General features: G+C 36.4%; 1 protein-coding gene across 1 annotated transcript in view; it reads left to right on the top strand.

Annotated features, from left to right (window-relative positions):
• The window catches only part of IQCM (IQ motif containing M), a 111,121-nt gene that overhangs the window by 21,174 nt on the left and 72,176 nt on the right, over positions 1–17,771 (top strand). The window contains 1 exon segment of the mRNA XM_075709440.1: positions 6,183–6,291. Coding sequence (XP_075565555.1) covers positions 6,183–6,291 — 109 coding nt within the window.

Raw genomic sequence — 17,771 nt, 5'->3', positions numbered from 1 at the left:
AAGCACTAGTTGTACACTGCAATGGAAAACTCTATATTCATTTATTTTTTCAGGTTATGTTTCTGCTCATTCAAGACTGCTGCAAACTAATAACTGTTGATTTTATTAAACTTTTCCCTTTTTTAGAAATGAATGTTTTCTTGAGAAAATATCACGCTTTTAAGGATTTATTTTGGTTTTGCCAAAAATATATTTTTCTTATCCCCTTAAGTTTTTTCGATGTTTATGGAGTTCACAATCTTTTTCTTTTAGATTATAAAAGGAATTAGTGAAGAAAGTAAGGAAAGAGGAAAAGGCGTATGTTTCCTTTTGTCCCCAAATCTTAAGAATATAGAAGATAGGACATTTGACATTGTTTTCACTCATTTTAGCATTTCATATTTTGTCTTTCTTTCATACATTGTGTACTCCAGATCTCAAACAAACTTTTGTGTACATGCTAAAGCATGCTAATACTGTCTTGAGACAGGTCCACTGCTTGGTTCAGTAGACCACGTCATCATTGAACTCCGGCATTAGGGAAAAAAAAAAGGGTCAATGGCTTTGCTCACATTTCCTTTTAAACAGGATACCTTTGTAGATCTACCTCACCCCCTGTTTAACTGTTGAAGTAAAATTCATCGTTTAAAAAAAAACCCAAACCCAAGCCAAAAAAAACCCCAGGCTTGTAAAAAATGCTGTCTGCAAATGCTACATGGGAACCCTATTTACAACTAGATTTCTGCCATTTGGGTTGAAGACTCCATTCTCTTCCCTGGTGAGGTGTGGGTGTGCTAAATAACTGAGCTGGGTGAATGGTACTCTGATGTTATGGGCACTGGGAAGAGATGTCAAGCTTTCTAATGCACGACAATAAAGCTGATGAGACTGTCATGACATAAACACTTAATATTCTTCTTAACACAAGCAGGGAATGAGACCAAATTTCAGATGTATTTATTGAATTTCTGTGGTTTTCAGAGTGCCCTTGAAATGTGTTGCATGTAAACAAACCTGTCCTCTGGGCTGTCTAACCGGACTACACATATGCATTCTTGATTCTTCAAAGCAATTGCTTTACTTGCCCATATCAAATTGAATTCTAAAGCCTAGGAAAATTTTAAGGACATATAATTTCAACATATCTTCTGCTTTTTTTTGACCAAAATGTAAAACACAGTCTGAATTGGTTATGATTTGAAACATGCTTAGAAAAACCACGACTTTAATTGAGGGTAAATTTATTATAACTCTAGTATGGGCCCTCTCAGTTGCAGTATATACCAGCTTTACCACAGGACATTTTATCAGAATTTGTGCTAAGCAAAGAGCACCATAATAGAAAGTTCAGTTTACAGAAAGCATGTTTATTTCAAATACTTCATGAATGTAGTTTTCAACATGAGCTGGCAAAAACACTACATAAAATGTGCAACAGACTACCTTTTCTAAACAAAACAAGGTTGTTCTGTTTGCTTGTTAAGTCAGCTTTAGCAGTTCTTAGAAATGTCATTTATTAAATGTCAAGCTAATTACTAGTAATATCAACCCTGAAAAGCAAACCTTTTTGGGTGCACTTTCAGAAGCCTTACTCTTGTCTAGTCACAGTCTGTCTGGTACATTTCTAGTAAACAAATTTTTTCCAAAGATACTAAACTATTGCTAAATATGTATTGTTGTTTAGAATACAGAAGGACGTTTCATAATACTTTAATGAAAAGAAATGCAGAATGTATTTTTATTTCAAATAACCAGTTTTTTAAATCGTGGCTATGATACACAACAAATGAATTCTAGCAAATATCCCATGTCAGGCAGGGACCAGTTCCACTTCTATGGGGTATTGGGGATTGGTTTTGTTCTTGCTGCTGAACCTAACACCAAAAGTACAATTAGTGTCAATTCAATAGCTATTTCCATACCACGAATCATTGCATCTTATATTGGCCACTTGGCACTGGAAGTGTGCTACCAGCAGTAACTGCACTATTAGGAAGAGTAACAGACCTCCTTTTGTTGAGAGAAAGAGGTTAGTAGAAAGAAAAGAAATTTCAGTGTTACAAGTTCTTTATCTGCAATGACATGTAAATCAGTAAAAATTAAATGAAAGTTGTGAATCAGTAGAAATAAGAGAAATGGACTGAGAATTTCCATACTTAGATTGCTCAAAATTTCATTAGACAGATAGCTAAGTTTTTGTATACTTTTAAAGTTTGCCTCAAACATATCATGTGTCAAGGAAAAAAATCAGCAAATATTGTCAGATGACGTTTTGAAAATAAAAATAGTTGGTAACAAAGGAATTTATTAGCATGACATTATATTTTTAAATGTTATGAGTTTCTAATGAGAACCTGAATGGTCTTATATCTTATATTTCCTGAGAATTGCAAAGACATTGTAATATTATGTTCATTCTGGAATATTTAAATACTTTCTTGCTGCACTGAAGTACTTTTAATTCTTATATATGTATATAATCTCTTACTATACATACACATAAATATACATAAAACACTTACATAAATTTATATAAAGCTGCATAAAGATATCCTAATTCTATTACAGCCTCAGACACAGGAGACATACAGAAAATACTTATTTCTTATTATGCAACTTTATTTAAAATAAATGTAATGGAAGTTGCAATGTAGACAGGGAGTGCAATCTCCTATTATGGTGCTCTGATGAGCCACAATCTTGTTCATGCTACCTGCCAGTGTAAAAGACATCAAAATGGATACAAACTTCAACCACATGCATTCTATGACTGTTTTATATTCGTAGATCCTGGCCACTATTTTTCCTGTTCACTATTTCAAAGCACTCATAGACTGACTTTATAGATAAAACTGAAATGCTTTGAATTAATTCTATAACACAAAGTTATTAAAATAGCCCCCACTTTGAATTATACATCTAAACTATGAACTGCTAATTCTGTATTCTAGCTAATAATTGCTTGTAAGTACTATAAATTAAAAATGAGTGTCCTATTTAAAAAGGCATTAGCTAGCTGTGAATTTTCATCAACTTCCTCTTCCTTCTATGCACTCATTTGTGGAGTGAAATGGTAACTGGGAGAAAGAGTGCTTTTGTGAAAATCTTGGTTTAAACTCTGGCTTTTCTCACCTATTTATTGGATCACATAGATGTACCTTTCACAGGATTCCTGCAACAACCTTTGACTTTAACAATGGTCCATGAAGGTTAAAAGCACTCCTGGCTGACCTTACAGAAATGTTCTTTATGGGAAAGGACTAGATAAAATGCCTGACATCAAAATGGAGCACAATGGGAATTCAGAAGAGACGTTAATTTGGGACTGGATAAAGCTCAGTAAGTGTCAGAGAACTTGGGAAGGTATAAAGAATATTAATTTGTTTATTTCTTTTTTAAACTGAACTTTGACTCACTGGTCCCTGGAATTGCAAAGGGATGTAAACTTGCTGTTTTTTCCTCACCAATCTTTTTTTGATATTGCTGATATTTATTAAGTTCTCAGGCTCCAAGGTGTTGTGCATAACAGAAAAGCATATTGCCAAGCTATGGGAATAAACAATTGAAGCAGAGCGCCCCAATGTGTTCTGATCTCTGAATGTCTCTGCATTAAGATATTGGCCTGTGCTCATTATGACTCCTTTATCTTTCATACCTAAATCTCTCAGACATTTTTCAAATATAATTTCTCTTCATAGAGGAGGGATTAATGTAAATACAGACAATAGGCAACATTCTGCAGTATTTCCAAAATGATCAAGGTTTTTAGAAGTGACTCAAATAACTGAACGTTGCAGCCGATTCTGTTAGGCATTCACAGGCAGAGTTAGAAGTTATAAAATCCATCCCACTGAACAGAAACATGCTTAACCGAATAAATAAAAGGTGCAAAAGAAAGAGATGTATCTTTAAACCCTGTTCTTTCTCACATGTAGAAGCTTAACTCAACATCATTTAGCTGCATGTTTCCTAATGGTATGCTGTGCCCACTCTATCGAATATAGAGCAGAATTTGCTGTGGTTTTTTTAACTATAGTCCAGGAGGTCATTCAGTCCTAAGTAACTTAGTAGTTAGGAAATTCATCTCTCCTGCTAGGAGCCATGAGACTACCATCAGTTCCCTGCAGGAATTAAAATTATGTTACATTAGAGAGAATGCTGAGTCTGGCTGGCAGTGATGGCAGCTTGTAGGCTGGCAAAGGTTGCAGAAGGTATTTGACAGAATAGGAAAATAGACGAGTGTGGCCTGAGTCTTAAGCATTGTATCACAGCATTTACATGGTCATCTTTCCCTAGTGTTTTTCATCTTTTATCATTGTGACTCCTTAACAGAATTTTTGTTGTTTTGGAGTAGAAGGCTAAGGTCTCATGTACTATTGAATGTAAGTGTTGTGACCAGTAGAATAAAAGAAAGCGTATTTTGTTGTTAAGAGTTGAAATGGCAAATGCAGAAAGAATAATACATTTTCTTCATGAATTACTAATGCAACCTCATCTGAAATACAGTGTGCAGTCATAGTCACAGCATTCCAAAAAGCATGTGGTAGAAGCAGGATGGCCCTTTTACAGTCCAAGGCCTTGACAAAATTTACCTGGAAAAAGCTTCAGAAAAGAGGACTAAACTACAAAAAAGGGACATTTAAACAGGCATGCTGAGTAGCAAAGAAAAGATGGATCAGGAAATTCCACCTTCATGTGCTCCCTTGTTCCTAATGGAAAAACAACAGGGATTTTTAAAAGAGAAAATAAACCCCTATACTTTTCACAAAACTGCAATTACTTTTTGGGGTCTTTTTAAAATGAAATTATTGATACCAAAATGTAAAAATATCAAGAATAACTAGAGTAATTATTAATTATAACTCTAAAACATGCTAGTGACATTAAACTTCATGACTGAAGACCAGCCAATCTAGAGAGGAGAAGGAGCTCTGTTGATTGGAGATTTCTCTATACGGTTTGCAATTAGAATTTTCTCAGAAGTGTTTAATGTGTGCTATTTTTGGAGAATGAGTCCTGGACAAGAAGGACCATCGACCACTTTCAGTAAGGCAGCTTGTATTGTTATGCCTGTAATGGGCAAAACTGGCACTATTAAGATTTTAATTTCATCAGCCAAATTTGATTCTATTTTCCTATTTCTGTCACATCTACTGCAAACAGGTATCAAGCTCCTTTGGTCTCCCTGGTGTTGCAGTGCACTCACTGAAGTTAAGACTATATTTTCTTTTCAAAATCTAGAGCAGAAAACTCTTTCTTCCATCACCGTCAAAACTATTGCAGTATGGGTTAAGCATGTTACCATTTCAAATTTGTGTTATTATATACAGAACATAACAATCACCACCTTATGAAGGAATAAATGCTTACAGTCATTCATTTGTGCGAAAACATTAGATGATCGAATTGTTTTTGAGAACTTTATAGTTAAGTACTTTAACTTACAACATAAGCTGGCAATTCATGATTTTAAGTAATGCATGCATTTTTATTAAACAAGGTTATATAGGAAAGCAGTTGAAGCTGATAGGGAAAGTTTTCTTAGAAAAGAATGTAATGTATGTGTATTTTACTATGCAGAATATTTTGAAGATAGAGTATATTATCACATTAAAGCAAGAACTAAGTTGTGACTTGGCACAAGGCACTCATACTGACTGTGGTGGAGTTGTAGTTTGATAAGAAAGTAGACTGGCGTTTCCTTCAAAAGCACCCCTGTTTCTGGTTTCAATGCTGATCTGAAAAGAGGTGTGCTAGTTAGGTAATTTTCAGGAGGTGAAAGAACAGTGAGTCTTGCAGCCTACATGCTTGAAGAGGAGAACAGGAAACTATGCTAATTCTCTCCGTGGTAAGGTGGATGGAAGAATGCAGAGCTGCTTTTATGCCTTTCTATGGAGGATATCTGGACAAAAATTAGGCTTTTTGTTTTTCCTTTGAAAATACTTGTGGAACTGCATTGAAAGTTATGCAATGAGATGCAGACTTTGAGATTTTACTAGTTTTATTGTCATTGATCGAGACAATGAGCTCGAGAATATTTGAAGTGGTTTATGGAAACTGCTGACTTATCCACTAGGAAGCAGATATCAACTCCAATTCTGGCAACCGAAACTACTAATTCAATAGCTTGAGTACAAATAAATAATGTGAAGTAATTTGGATAAACAACATATTTTTCAAAAACACACTGATCTTCCCAACAGGCAAAGTATACCAGGATAGAAGAGGCATGATTGCACCAAATCCTGTGAAGGAGTACAGGCAAGCAAGGCAAAAAAGCATGAAGGGCAAGGAAGTATGTAAAATGACCAAGTATTGGTCAGGAAGGATCAGCTCTGTGTGCATTAGAAATTCTTGCATTTTAGTAATGAACTTTACTTTCTACATCAGTGATCTATAATATGAACAATGTTGTGATCAAAACAGGGGAGCAAAGCTTATAGTTGGAGCAGTAGCCAAGATTTTGGGTCCAGAAAATTCTCAGCTTACCAGATATCCTTACATTATTACGAGTACCATTCTCTACCCATTACTATGGACAAAGCAGTGCTTCTAGTATTGGTGCATTACCATGAGTAGAACTTCCATGAATGTCGGTCTATTGCATTATGTACATGCATATGACATACTACATACAGACCGTCATTTAAAAAACAGATTCCTGTTTTAAACTAAACCAAACAGTACATCTAGATTTCTGGAGTACACAGACTTTTAAATGCTGATAGTCACCATGTGTTAGATAACACAGGCTAATGTCAAAATTGAAATAATTTTATATAGGTATAACCTTTCTTTAAGAAAAGGCACAGGTAGACTGATACTTGATTTCCAGTATTTGCATCTTCATGGCATGGCTATCTCATTGTTTCACCAACTTGATTTTTACAACATGCTATCCAGAAATGTAAGCTTTTTTCCCCAGTGGGCTAATAAAGCTGAAATTATTTGACCTAGCCTCATGTAATGTAAGACAGAAACTGTATAATTTAAATTAACATACCTTTACAGCAATTTTAACAAGTATTTTACGAAAAATACTGAACACTGCAAGGATTACAGTTTCTCAAATTCATTTAGTTAACATAAGGTAAAGCTCAGAAAGCAATAGAAACATTTAACAAAACTTTACACATTCTACACACAAGATTTAGAAACTGTATAGTTTTGAGGTACAAAGATTAAGTGTTAAAAGTAATTTAAGGTAGCAAGGAGCTGTTGGAGGTAACTTCCCTACTTAAAGTTTTCTGTTTGACCTTAGAAGTGAATAGAACCTACTATTTAATAAAATGATTTTAAACATATTTTAGCCTGTTGGAAAACACTTGTGAAGACTGAAAGGCTTGCAAGAAACAAAAGTAGAAGTTTTCTTTTTTCTTTAAATATTTCTTTTGTTCTTAAAAAGGAGCGTCTATTTGTGAATAAAGCAGAATATAAAAGAAGAGAGAAGGTTTGATAACTTAAATAGGGTTGGACAGGATTCTGGATAGTCACAGTTGAAATTCTAGCACCTCTTCGACTGAGAGATGTTATCCCTAAAAGTGTCTTATAATGATAGTTACTTTTAAATGAGTCATCCTCAGATAGATAGAGTCAGATAATCGTTCTCTGTATTCTTTGGAAAACACTATGAACCTAGTCTTTGTATAAACAAGAACTTTTCTTTCTGTACTGTAATTCAGTTCTCTTTGTAAATTGTCCTAACAATCAGTTAATTCACAAAGTGAGTGACTTTGGACAGATAAGGGTATTTTCACCTAAGGAATCCAGGGCCTTGCTGTAGGCAACTGTGCCATTTAGATATTTATTAAACACTAGTTTTCATCTAGTTAATTTTTTCTTTTCCTGCCACTACTTCCATGGAAAAACAGCTCTTGTGTCCTTTGAGACACCTTTGAGGTGATCAGAAACCTTCAGTTTTCATCCTAAATTTAGGCAAGGACAGTTTGTACTTACTCTTTATTTTGTCAGCATTGCCATTTGGTTTTATAGCTCTTCTCCCTCCTTGACTTTTTACACTCAGTCCTGCCTGAATCAATTGTTTCCGTGGTCAGCCTTTGCTTCTCTGGGCTGAAAAAGGTGAAACTACTTTTTTCCTCACATATGAGACACTCTTCATTGCCCTAATTGTCCTAACAGCCATTTCTCTGCACTTTAACCAGTCAGAATTCACCTTGCTGGAATGCCGAGTGACCACAGTGATACAGAATATAACAATTCACAGAGTAGCATTAAGCTTTTCCTTGTTTGATATTTCTAGTATCACATTTACTTCTAGTCATCTATGGCTTATTGTCATGCTGGACATTGCTGAGACATCCAGGTCTTTCTCCTCCACCATTATCTCTAACTAAAAAACTTGTATAGAATTTCCTCTCATTAATCAATTTATAAAGTTGCACTTTTACTGTCACTCTGTTTCTATAACTCCAGTCTACAACATCATCCATTTCTTTTCCTATATGACACTTTGATCTTCCAGGCTTATTGGTGCTGTACTCCAACTGTGTGCCACTTCACTGGTACACTCTTATTCTATGCTGAATACTAATAGAAGTATAATTATGATCACTAGTGACACAGAATTGGGAGGAAATCCACCAGTAACCTCCTGCTTGCCCATAGTTTCTTGTTTAGATCAATGCACCAGTGGTTCTCCTTTACTCAGCTCCTTATCCATCTTACAAATAATGAGAAACCACAGCTAGGAACTAAATCAGAGTTAGAATTGGCTTAATGTAAAAAGTTGCATAGCTAAGAAATTAAGTTTTTATTGTATTTGCAAAAAGTAGGTTTGAAAGTGTCGTGGTTTAACCCCAGCCAGCAACTAAGCACCACGCAGCTGCTCACTCACTCCCCCTGCCCTGGTGGGATGGGGGAGAGAATCAGAGGAGTAAGAGTGAGAAATCTCCTGTGTTGAGATAAGAACAGTTTAATAGTTGAAATAAAATAAAGTAAAATAATAACAATATAATAATAAGAGTAATAATAATATACAAAGCAAGTGATGCACAATGCAATTGCTCACCACCCGCCAACTGATACCCAGACAGTTCCCGAGCAGCAATCGCTGCTCCCCAGCCAACCCCCCCCGCAGCTTATATACTGAGCATGATGTCATATGGTATGGAATAGCCCTTTGGTCAGTTTGGATCAACTATTCTGGCTGTGCCCCCTCCCAGTTTCTTGTGCACCCGGCAGAGCATGGGAAGCTGAAAAAGTCCTTGACTAGCATAAGCAGTACTCAGCAACAACTAAACCATCAGCGTGTTATCAACATTCTTCTCGTACTAAATCCAAACCACAGCACTATGCCTGCTACTAGGAAGAAAATTAACTCTATCCCAGCTGAAACCAGGACAAAAGGGTAAATAACTGTGCACCTATGCATACTAAACAACTCATGGTAACAACCCATGGTTGTATTTTGAGATTTACTTGTTCTCCATTTTAAAATTTGTGTTTTACAAGTGGCCTCAGAAATTCTCTGCAAATTGGTGACTCATACAGTTGTTTCTGGTTTGAAAACTGTACTAGAAAGTGTGATTATCTAAAGACCTCTTGGATAACATTCATCAGTAAAGACACTGAGTGTAAAATTCAGTTTACAGTATGGAATAGACTTATTGAAGTTAAGATTGTTTTGGTAATATTTCATTAAATATTTTGTTAAACAGCTGATCAGTCAAAATGATTCAAGATTACAGGCACAGGGACAGTGGCAGCATGTGTCTAGAGACAGTTCAAGGACACGACTGTATTCCTAAGTCTGTTGTCAATACCAACGGCATGCCCAAAGATGTCATATTTAGTCTCTGCCACAAACTTAGACTGATGGTGACTAAAAGCAAAATGTAACATTCAGCCTTAAGAGTATTCTAACAATTGGAATATCTTAGGAATTTATGTTAAGATCATTTAAGATGCAATAAAGGTGTTAACTGAAGAATTCTGTAGAGGTGTGAAATGACAGAGTGAAGTAACCCTTGCTAGCTCATGATGTGCAAACCTTTCTGAGGAAGCCTTCCTGAGGAAGAGTGAAAAGTCCACAGAGTACACCCACATTTAAAAAAATAGTATGGAACAAAATAGAAAAAAGATAAATAAAAATCAGATGTGATGGGATGGAATTAGTGTCCTTGTCCAGCTTTACATCAAGAAAGATGTTCACAAGAAGTATTGCTGAATGAAGTAAATTTTCAGCTTTGACAGCATGGAAGAGTCTTGGGGAGTGTAACTAAAACAGGTTGCCTCTTGCCTAGAGAGGCACCTGATAATTAAGTCTAAATTCAAATTGCATTTTATATTTATTTGTAATGTGTTGTGTCTAATCTTGCATCAAAATGCCTGACCTTATCTTTCATTAAATAGTTTCTTGACTATTAAGTTTGCTGAGTGTTAAGGATGAGATAAGCAGGGAATGCTACTTCCACGGAAAGAGTGAAAGGAAGGACTAAGTGTCATGAGCAGACATTGTTGAGAAACTATGTCCCAGGGTGAGTTTATGGAATTTAGGGAGTCAGAGTATCTCCTGCTACACTGCAAACACTTGTGTTAGGAACAGGGGCTGACTTTACTGTGTAGCACTTACTGAATAGTGGTTTTTTCAGCAAAGATAAGCCAGTATTTCCTCTACAAGGAGCAAATGACTGAGAAATATACCCTGACTTTAGGCAAATCCTGAAGCTCTACAGATGAAATGTTTTCTCCCCAGAAATGAGTTTCAATGGCATTTTTGTCAAGAATAATTTCTCAGGCCTAGAACATCTGAGTGCGTGTGCTCAGAAAGTGCCTGTAGCTTTGCTTACATCTACACACAAGGGGTATTGGCATTTCAGAATGGCTTTCATGTATTCTCTGAAAAATTAACAGAAACAAAAAAGTGAGATTGGTTCATTAAAATTTAAAATATGCTTAATAAAATCTTTCCCCAAAAGACACATGAGGAAGAATGGGTTATAGAAAAGGTGTTACGTTACCAGAATGTCATTATTTTGAATTATTGATATATTTTCTTTGGGAGGAGACAGAATATAGCTGTAGTGTTTTATGAGCTGAGATAGCTTGGTTTGCTTGCAATTTGCACTTTAGTAGGGTTTTGCACTTGACCTAAAATAGGAGACAGTTATTTGAATCGAAAGCTCTTTCAAAGCTAGCTGTGAATTACCCATTTCTGCATTATGATTCAAGGCTGATAAAGAGTTCTACTGTTTATCATGCAAAGTGGTTCCATGGTTCAAATCCACCAGTTTAGACAGAATACCATAATAATCTGAAGTGAACAAAATATGAAACATCCTTTTCCACTCTACCATGTCTGATTCACAATAGAATGATCAGCTTCTATTCTTCCCATTGATGAATGGAGCGTTTCAATGTTCCAGCATGCAACTGTAGGTGTTTTTCCTGTGCTACCTTGTAGACTTGGCAGAAACTCTTCATAGATGGTCCAAAACAACCTCTTTAATGCACTTTATGTTCATTCTTAAGATTAACCTTTACTGCACTGTTTGTTCTAAAGTAACAACCATTAAGCTCCTAGTGTACTGTGACAACTCTGTGTCATGCCAATCGAAATCACTTCATTGTTTCCTTGTGTTACTTCATCTGTCTGTATTCCTCTGTTGTCTCTTGATTTTTTACGCAATTGTGAATTATCTGAGATAGTAATTATTCTATACTTATTGTATTTAAGCAGCGTCCAGCATTATGGGGCACTGGGACCAAGACTAAGGTCTTGAGTTTCTGTGGTATGATACTGCTAACTATAATAGATGAGCTGAATATTTTCTCTGGTTGCAACCTAGTCACCTCCTCCATTCTTTCATATGACACTCTTAGTCCAATTTCTTCTGGGCTGCAGTGATCTGTGGTCTTATTGCAAAAATGGTTTGTTTTTGTTTTGTTTTGTTTCTTTTTTTTGAACTTTGGGACAGAAGTCTTAACAGTCTTTTGAGTCATCAGAGTCCTGCATTTCAGCTTCTCCCCAATTTCAGAAATTGCTGGAAATTTTTAAATTATATTTTGAGTAATTTTTCATGCTTTTTGTAGATTAATGTAATTATTATATCCATATATATCCTGTCCTAGTAAGAAAATTTAAGGTATTCGCAAATAGATCTTGGGCCCTGTACAAACGAGGAAGCAGACTAGCAGAGCTAGAATGGAATAAATGAGTTTTCTACCCCTGATTCTGGAGTGGCTTTCCATGCAGACATTATTCTTAAATAAAAGTTACTTTTATTCCAGAATAATTATTCTGCTCACAAAGCAGCACCGGCTCTGAGAGAAAACTGAGACTTCTAACACTTTGTAAGTTTATCTCTGAATTCCTGCTGTGCAGATGGCATAGTGGGCTGGGGAGCAGCAGGACTGGGAAGCAACAGAGGAGTTGGCAGGTTGGCGAAGAAGATAACAGGTGGCTTGTGAAGTAGAAGCAAGGTCTTTATCGCAGGCCACCCTTGTCTCAGGCAGAATAAAACTTTGAATTCAAAAGGGGGAGGTAGCCTCACATGAAAGCATATGCAACTTACTGGACCACATACTGGAGACTTGAAAGGTAGTTTGGGAAGTTAATGAAAAGAATTGTGAACTTTTGGATGGCCCTAGGTAAAAATTTGAAATCTAGAGGGATGAATGGCTGTTCGAAGGGTAGTTACACACTGAGATGGTGGACCAGCACAAATAGAGGGCTGTGGAAGAAAAATACTATATGAGGTCTTCAGATGAGATGGTTTGGGTGGTTGGTTTTTTTGGTTTTTTTTTCCCCTCAGCAACCTTATCAGAGTACAGATTGCTGTAACAGCCAATTAAATTCCTTTTGCAAGTGGGAGGCAGGAAACTGAACTCAATTGGCATGTGGCTCATCATAGTGTGAAGTGGGAACAGCTCATTCCGAGTCAAACACATGCTTCACTGCACTGTTTTGTATGGAAGATTCTGAGAAGATAAAGCCATTTGACTCCTTTGTTACAGCAGTGTATCAAATAGCCTGGTGAGTGCAAACTGTAAAGAAACTGCACGTATTTCTTATGTCCCACTTTTCAGGGGTTGAGGATATGATTTTCCTTATTGTTAAAAGGGAACATACTTCAGGCTATGTGGTCAACTTACTTTAAGAAAGTAAGGTAAAATATACCTTAGTCTAGAAAGAATACTTAATACTTAAGAAAATAAGGTGAAAAATAGTTTTCACTCAGCTGTATTAAGCCTTATGGGTAGCAATCTGCTGATCACACAGATCATCTTCTCAGTTTATCTTCTCACAATGTTAATTTTTGAAATGAACAATACTTGTACGTGTTTGAAACTTGATTCATGAATATCAGAGATATTCAGAGATCTGGCCCCGGCACATACTCATCACATGCATAGTAGGATTATAGTTGCTATTGTCAACTCATAATCAAAATCACATACTGATAAGCATAGCTGGAGAACCTAAGAGTCCTTTGGACAATGTCTTGATAGCATTTGGGAAATCATGTGTGATACATTTGAAGTAACTTAGAAAGTTATCAAGTATCTATCTTGCTCTGAATTCATACATTTATACTCAGACATGTGCAAAGTCAATTACTGTAGTGTTGGATCTGTGCCCAGAAATTCATTTTGGAGAATGACTCTTGAGGTCTTATGCAGATAGTATGCTTATTGCACCTCTGTGTCCACTCTTTTCTCATGTTTTCTCTCAGACAGCTGGTGTTAGCATCCAGACTGCATTAAAATAACAAGTCACATCTCAACTGCACTAGAAGTGTAATTTCATCTTCATATTAAATCATAGATGGTGACTTTATTAGGCATTGTCTTGGCTTTAGACCACATGAACTAAAATGTAGATTGCCTTTCAGCATATGCCTTACATGCCTGACAGGGTTTCCAAGTGGATGAATGGGGTTGATAAAATGATGGCTTTAGCCCCTCCAGTTCTGGGAGGAGCAACTTCAGGACTCAAATCCCTAGATCAAAACCAGAAATGAAGACCAAAATATTGCAAGCTAGTATAAAAGCCAACCAAACTGGACAAGACTACTCAGTGGTGACACAGAACTTAATAAATAAATTACCAAAGAACTATACACCTATAAAATGAGGTACTAAATAAGACCATTCCTGAGCATGTGCATGCATTTTAGCTCTCTCACCAGGTAACAGTTAATTGCACTGATGGGTGATGATCCGAAAATATACAAGGGTGTGCAGAGCCAGGTCTTCTATTTGCAGTAGCAATTGCTTGAAGTGCAGTAGCAGCCTCCTAAGAAGAATGTTTTTCTCTAACAGTTGGGTAACTCATACCTCACTGCTTGAAATCTGCAATACAAGTCAACACACTGACTTGCAGCCTTGAAAACCTACATTCTTTGATTAAAAAATGATAATCAGTGACTAGCATTCAGGCTCTGTGGGTAGACTTGCTAAATAGAATGCTTGAAAGAGTGGTTTAGTTGTACTTAATGCATTGCTGACATTAATCTAGCGTGTACCACATCTGATTTTTCCAACAAAATCATATTTTGTTATTTGTTCATCAAAACATTCTGGTACTTGAAAAAAATAATGAAAATGTTTGGTGGAGGGAATCACTCTATACACATACACCTGAATGAGCTCTGAATTTTGCATTTTCACACAGGCAGGAACCTGGAATGATTGTGGTTAGTTGTCTGAAATTGCTAACCAAAGGGAGTACAAAACACAGTAGGAGGTCGGGTATCAAAAGGAAAAGAACAGAAATCATCACCATGTCTGTGTGCCTTGAGGCAGGTAGCAGTGTGAGGAGAGGCTACAGTCAGGAGCCAGTAACAGAAGCCAGGCACATTGGGTCAGAAGAAGAATCAGTAGAAGTGTTGGGAGAACAGCATGGCTGGGAGATGGGCTGAAGTATCAGGAAGTCCACAGGGCACAGTAGGGTCTAAGGTGGTAGATAATAGGCAAGGCTAGTGTGCAGTTGAATGTGAGACTCTGATTTGAGTAAATGAGACTAGGGAGCTGGATCTGAAGCATGAGGTAGCCAAAAATATGTGGAAACATGCAACCAATGCAACATGCAACCTAACTTTTTCATGAGGTGGATAGGAGCAAATCACCTGCCAGGCAAGAAGTCTTTCCTTCAGCTGATTGAATGTGTTGGGTCCTTAACGGATAGGAAGACTCCTGAGACCAGCTGTAGTGCTGATAACCTAATTGGAATTTACTAAGAATATCAAAGTACCTGTGTAGGTGGCTGCTGATGGGTTAGAGTTCTTACTACATCCATAGTACACCCATGTCTTAAATACCACGTGCCAGTCATACTGTCCTAAAAAGAAAAGGAATTTAGAAGGTAGTGTATGGGATTGCCAAAGGTGTGGAACAGTTTCTGTCATAAAACAGACTAAATAAGCCAGAAATCGTCAGGTGGGAAAATGTTTCATGTTGTATTTACTGCTAATGGATATCATATACCATTTTACCATCTGTTGATTCAGTATTATAAAATCCAGGTAACAGAAGTAATAGATCAGGAATAAAAATCTCGAAAGTAGGGGAAAATCTAATAAGGAATAATATATATTGTTTTTCTAGCTCAAGAACTAGAGGGGCCTGATGAAATCATCAGGTAGCAAATTTAGAACAAAAATACAAAAATCTTTTTCATATAATGCATAATTGAATTGTGGGTCTGGCAGCCACAGGTGTTGCAAAGTCTGAAAATAGAAAAGGGATTAAAAAGGGATTAGACAATTTGATGTCTGGTTGGTTGTTCAGTGGCTATTAAACATAAGGGTATAGACGCTGCCTCTACCTCAGTCACTAATAACAGTGACTGGTTATCTGCTGATAATCACAAGTCTGTAATGGAGACGAATCACCCTTGAAAGTGCCACGACTCTTATGCCTGCCTAGCTCCCTTGTTGGCCATTGTTAGGAAGACCATATTGGGATGGGTGGTATTTTGGTGTGATGTCAGATATCCATCCTTTAACATGCTTTGTTTATCACTGTGTTTCAGGAACACAGGAATTAAAATGTCAAGGACATCTGAGAGGGTTATAGTTACATGCTTCAGTTACATACTGTGTTGTTTGTGGTTTTTTTTTTTTTCCTTTTCTCTGAATCTTTTACAGATGATGGTATCCTTTCTAAGAGGTAGCCAGCTCAGAAATGCATCACAACAAAAGCCAAACAACCTGATCTACCCAAGTAATAGCAAATATTTGTGGGGTTTATGTTTTCATAATTCATTAAATGAAAACACTGTTAGTATTATAAGGTAGCAGTAGTCATTATATTGATATATGTCCCTATTCATTATATTATAAGGGAGTAGTCATTGAGGAGATGGAAAGAAGAAAGCAGTAGTTACCCTTTTCGAACCTGTACATCTGAACTTAAAGCAAAGTAATTGTAAATATAAAGTATTGCTAGATTCATCCCTAACATTTGCTATTACTGATTAGGTTGGGTTTATTTCTTTGAACTCTTTATTTTTTCTCAGTAAGGCAGTTAGACTTATCTAAATTTAAAACCTTTTAAAGTATATGTATAGTTCTTGAAATATATGGCAGTTATAAGCTGTCTTAGATTTTACCTATCTAGTTGACCAGGTCTTTCTTCTATCTTTCCAGATTTTGGTAGACTTCCAAGCCAACAACAAAAAAAAAGAGCCTGGCATCAAGTGGTAAGTCAGAAAGGAGGAATATGAGGTGCTTTTTTCCTATTCATCTTTTGTGAAAATGACAACAGATGAAACTTATTTTTCGACATTTTTCTTTTGGAAATTAATATTGAAAACTGACAAAGGCATTAGAAAGCATGAATAGGTCTTAGGTCATACATTTACACTATTTCCAAGTAGAATCCATAGATTCTCAATATCGTTAAGTTGCAAAACTTCAGAATGGTGATTCTGGGTTCTTCTGTGTGATGAATGAGACCTGTTTGTTTGATCTCCCATTAACATCATTGCAGCCCCAGGAAACTAGGCAAATTTTGGTATCAGGCCCTGAGACCAACTAAACTGGGCCCACTGAAGTTGAACACTGTGTCTTCCAATGGAAGTGAAAGCTGTTGTTGTGACTGTCCTTATGGCTTGCCTTTTTTCCTCCCTGTTGTTTCACTGTCTTATTTTGTCTTCTGTGTACATCCTGAGTGAATAATTTGGGATGTATCCTTGAGTTTAAGCGGCGTTTCATCATCTTATTAGTTTATGTCTGCATGAATTGTAATTAGCTGGTCATCAAAATTCTAGTCAGCCATACATTGATTATGTATAGGCATATCTTCAGATTTTATTTGTAAAGTGATAATTTCTGGATTGAGAACATACTGACACTTATGAGTAATCACTGGGCTCCAGTTCAGCACTCCATCTGTATTCAGCAAAACACTTAAGCATATGCTTAATTTTAACTTTAGCTCAGGTAAGCATGCAATTGCCTCCATCCAAATGCAGCATAGCATTTTAAGTATGTGCCTAACTTTAAGCATACCTTTAAGTCCTACTAAAGCTAAAATCAAACACATCCTTAAGTGTCTTCATGAATAGGGATAACTACTGAATGAGGTTTGATGAAATGAACTCTGTTGGCCATTAAATAACAAGAAATGCCTGGCCATGATTTCATCAATGTTTTACAGGCAGGGAAAATATAACAGAGGAACAAAACAGTCTATTTCTTCTAAAAGCTAAACTGTGTACTGTAGAAGATAAAGTATTTTATAAACTTGGGGGTGTGTGGGGGGGGTGGTGGTGGTTGGGGGTGTCTTTCTATCCCTTAAAGGAGACTGTATCAGTAGGAAATCAAGAC

This window comes from Pelecanus crispus, chromosome 4, assembly GCF_030463565.1.
Source record: "Pelecanus crispus isolate bPelCri1 chromosome 4, bPelCri1.pri, whole genome shotgun sequence".
Classification (NCBI taxonomy): domain Eukaryota; kingdom Metazoa; phylum Chordata; class Aves; order Pelecaniformes; family Pelecanidae; genus Pelecanus; species Pelecanus crispus.
The sequence above is the reverse complement of the archived record's forward strand: the minus strand, read 5'-3'. Positions and strand labels throughout refer to the sequence as shown.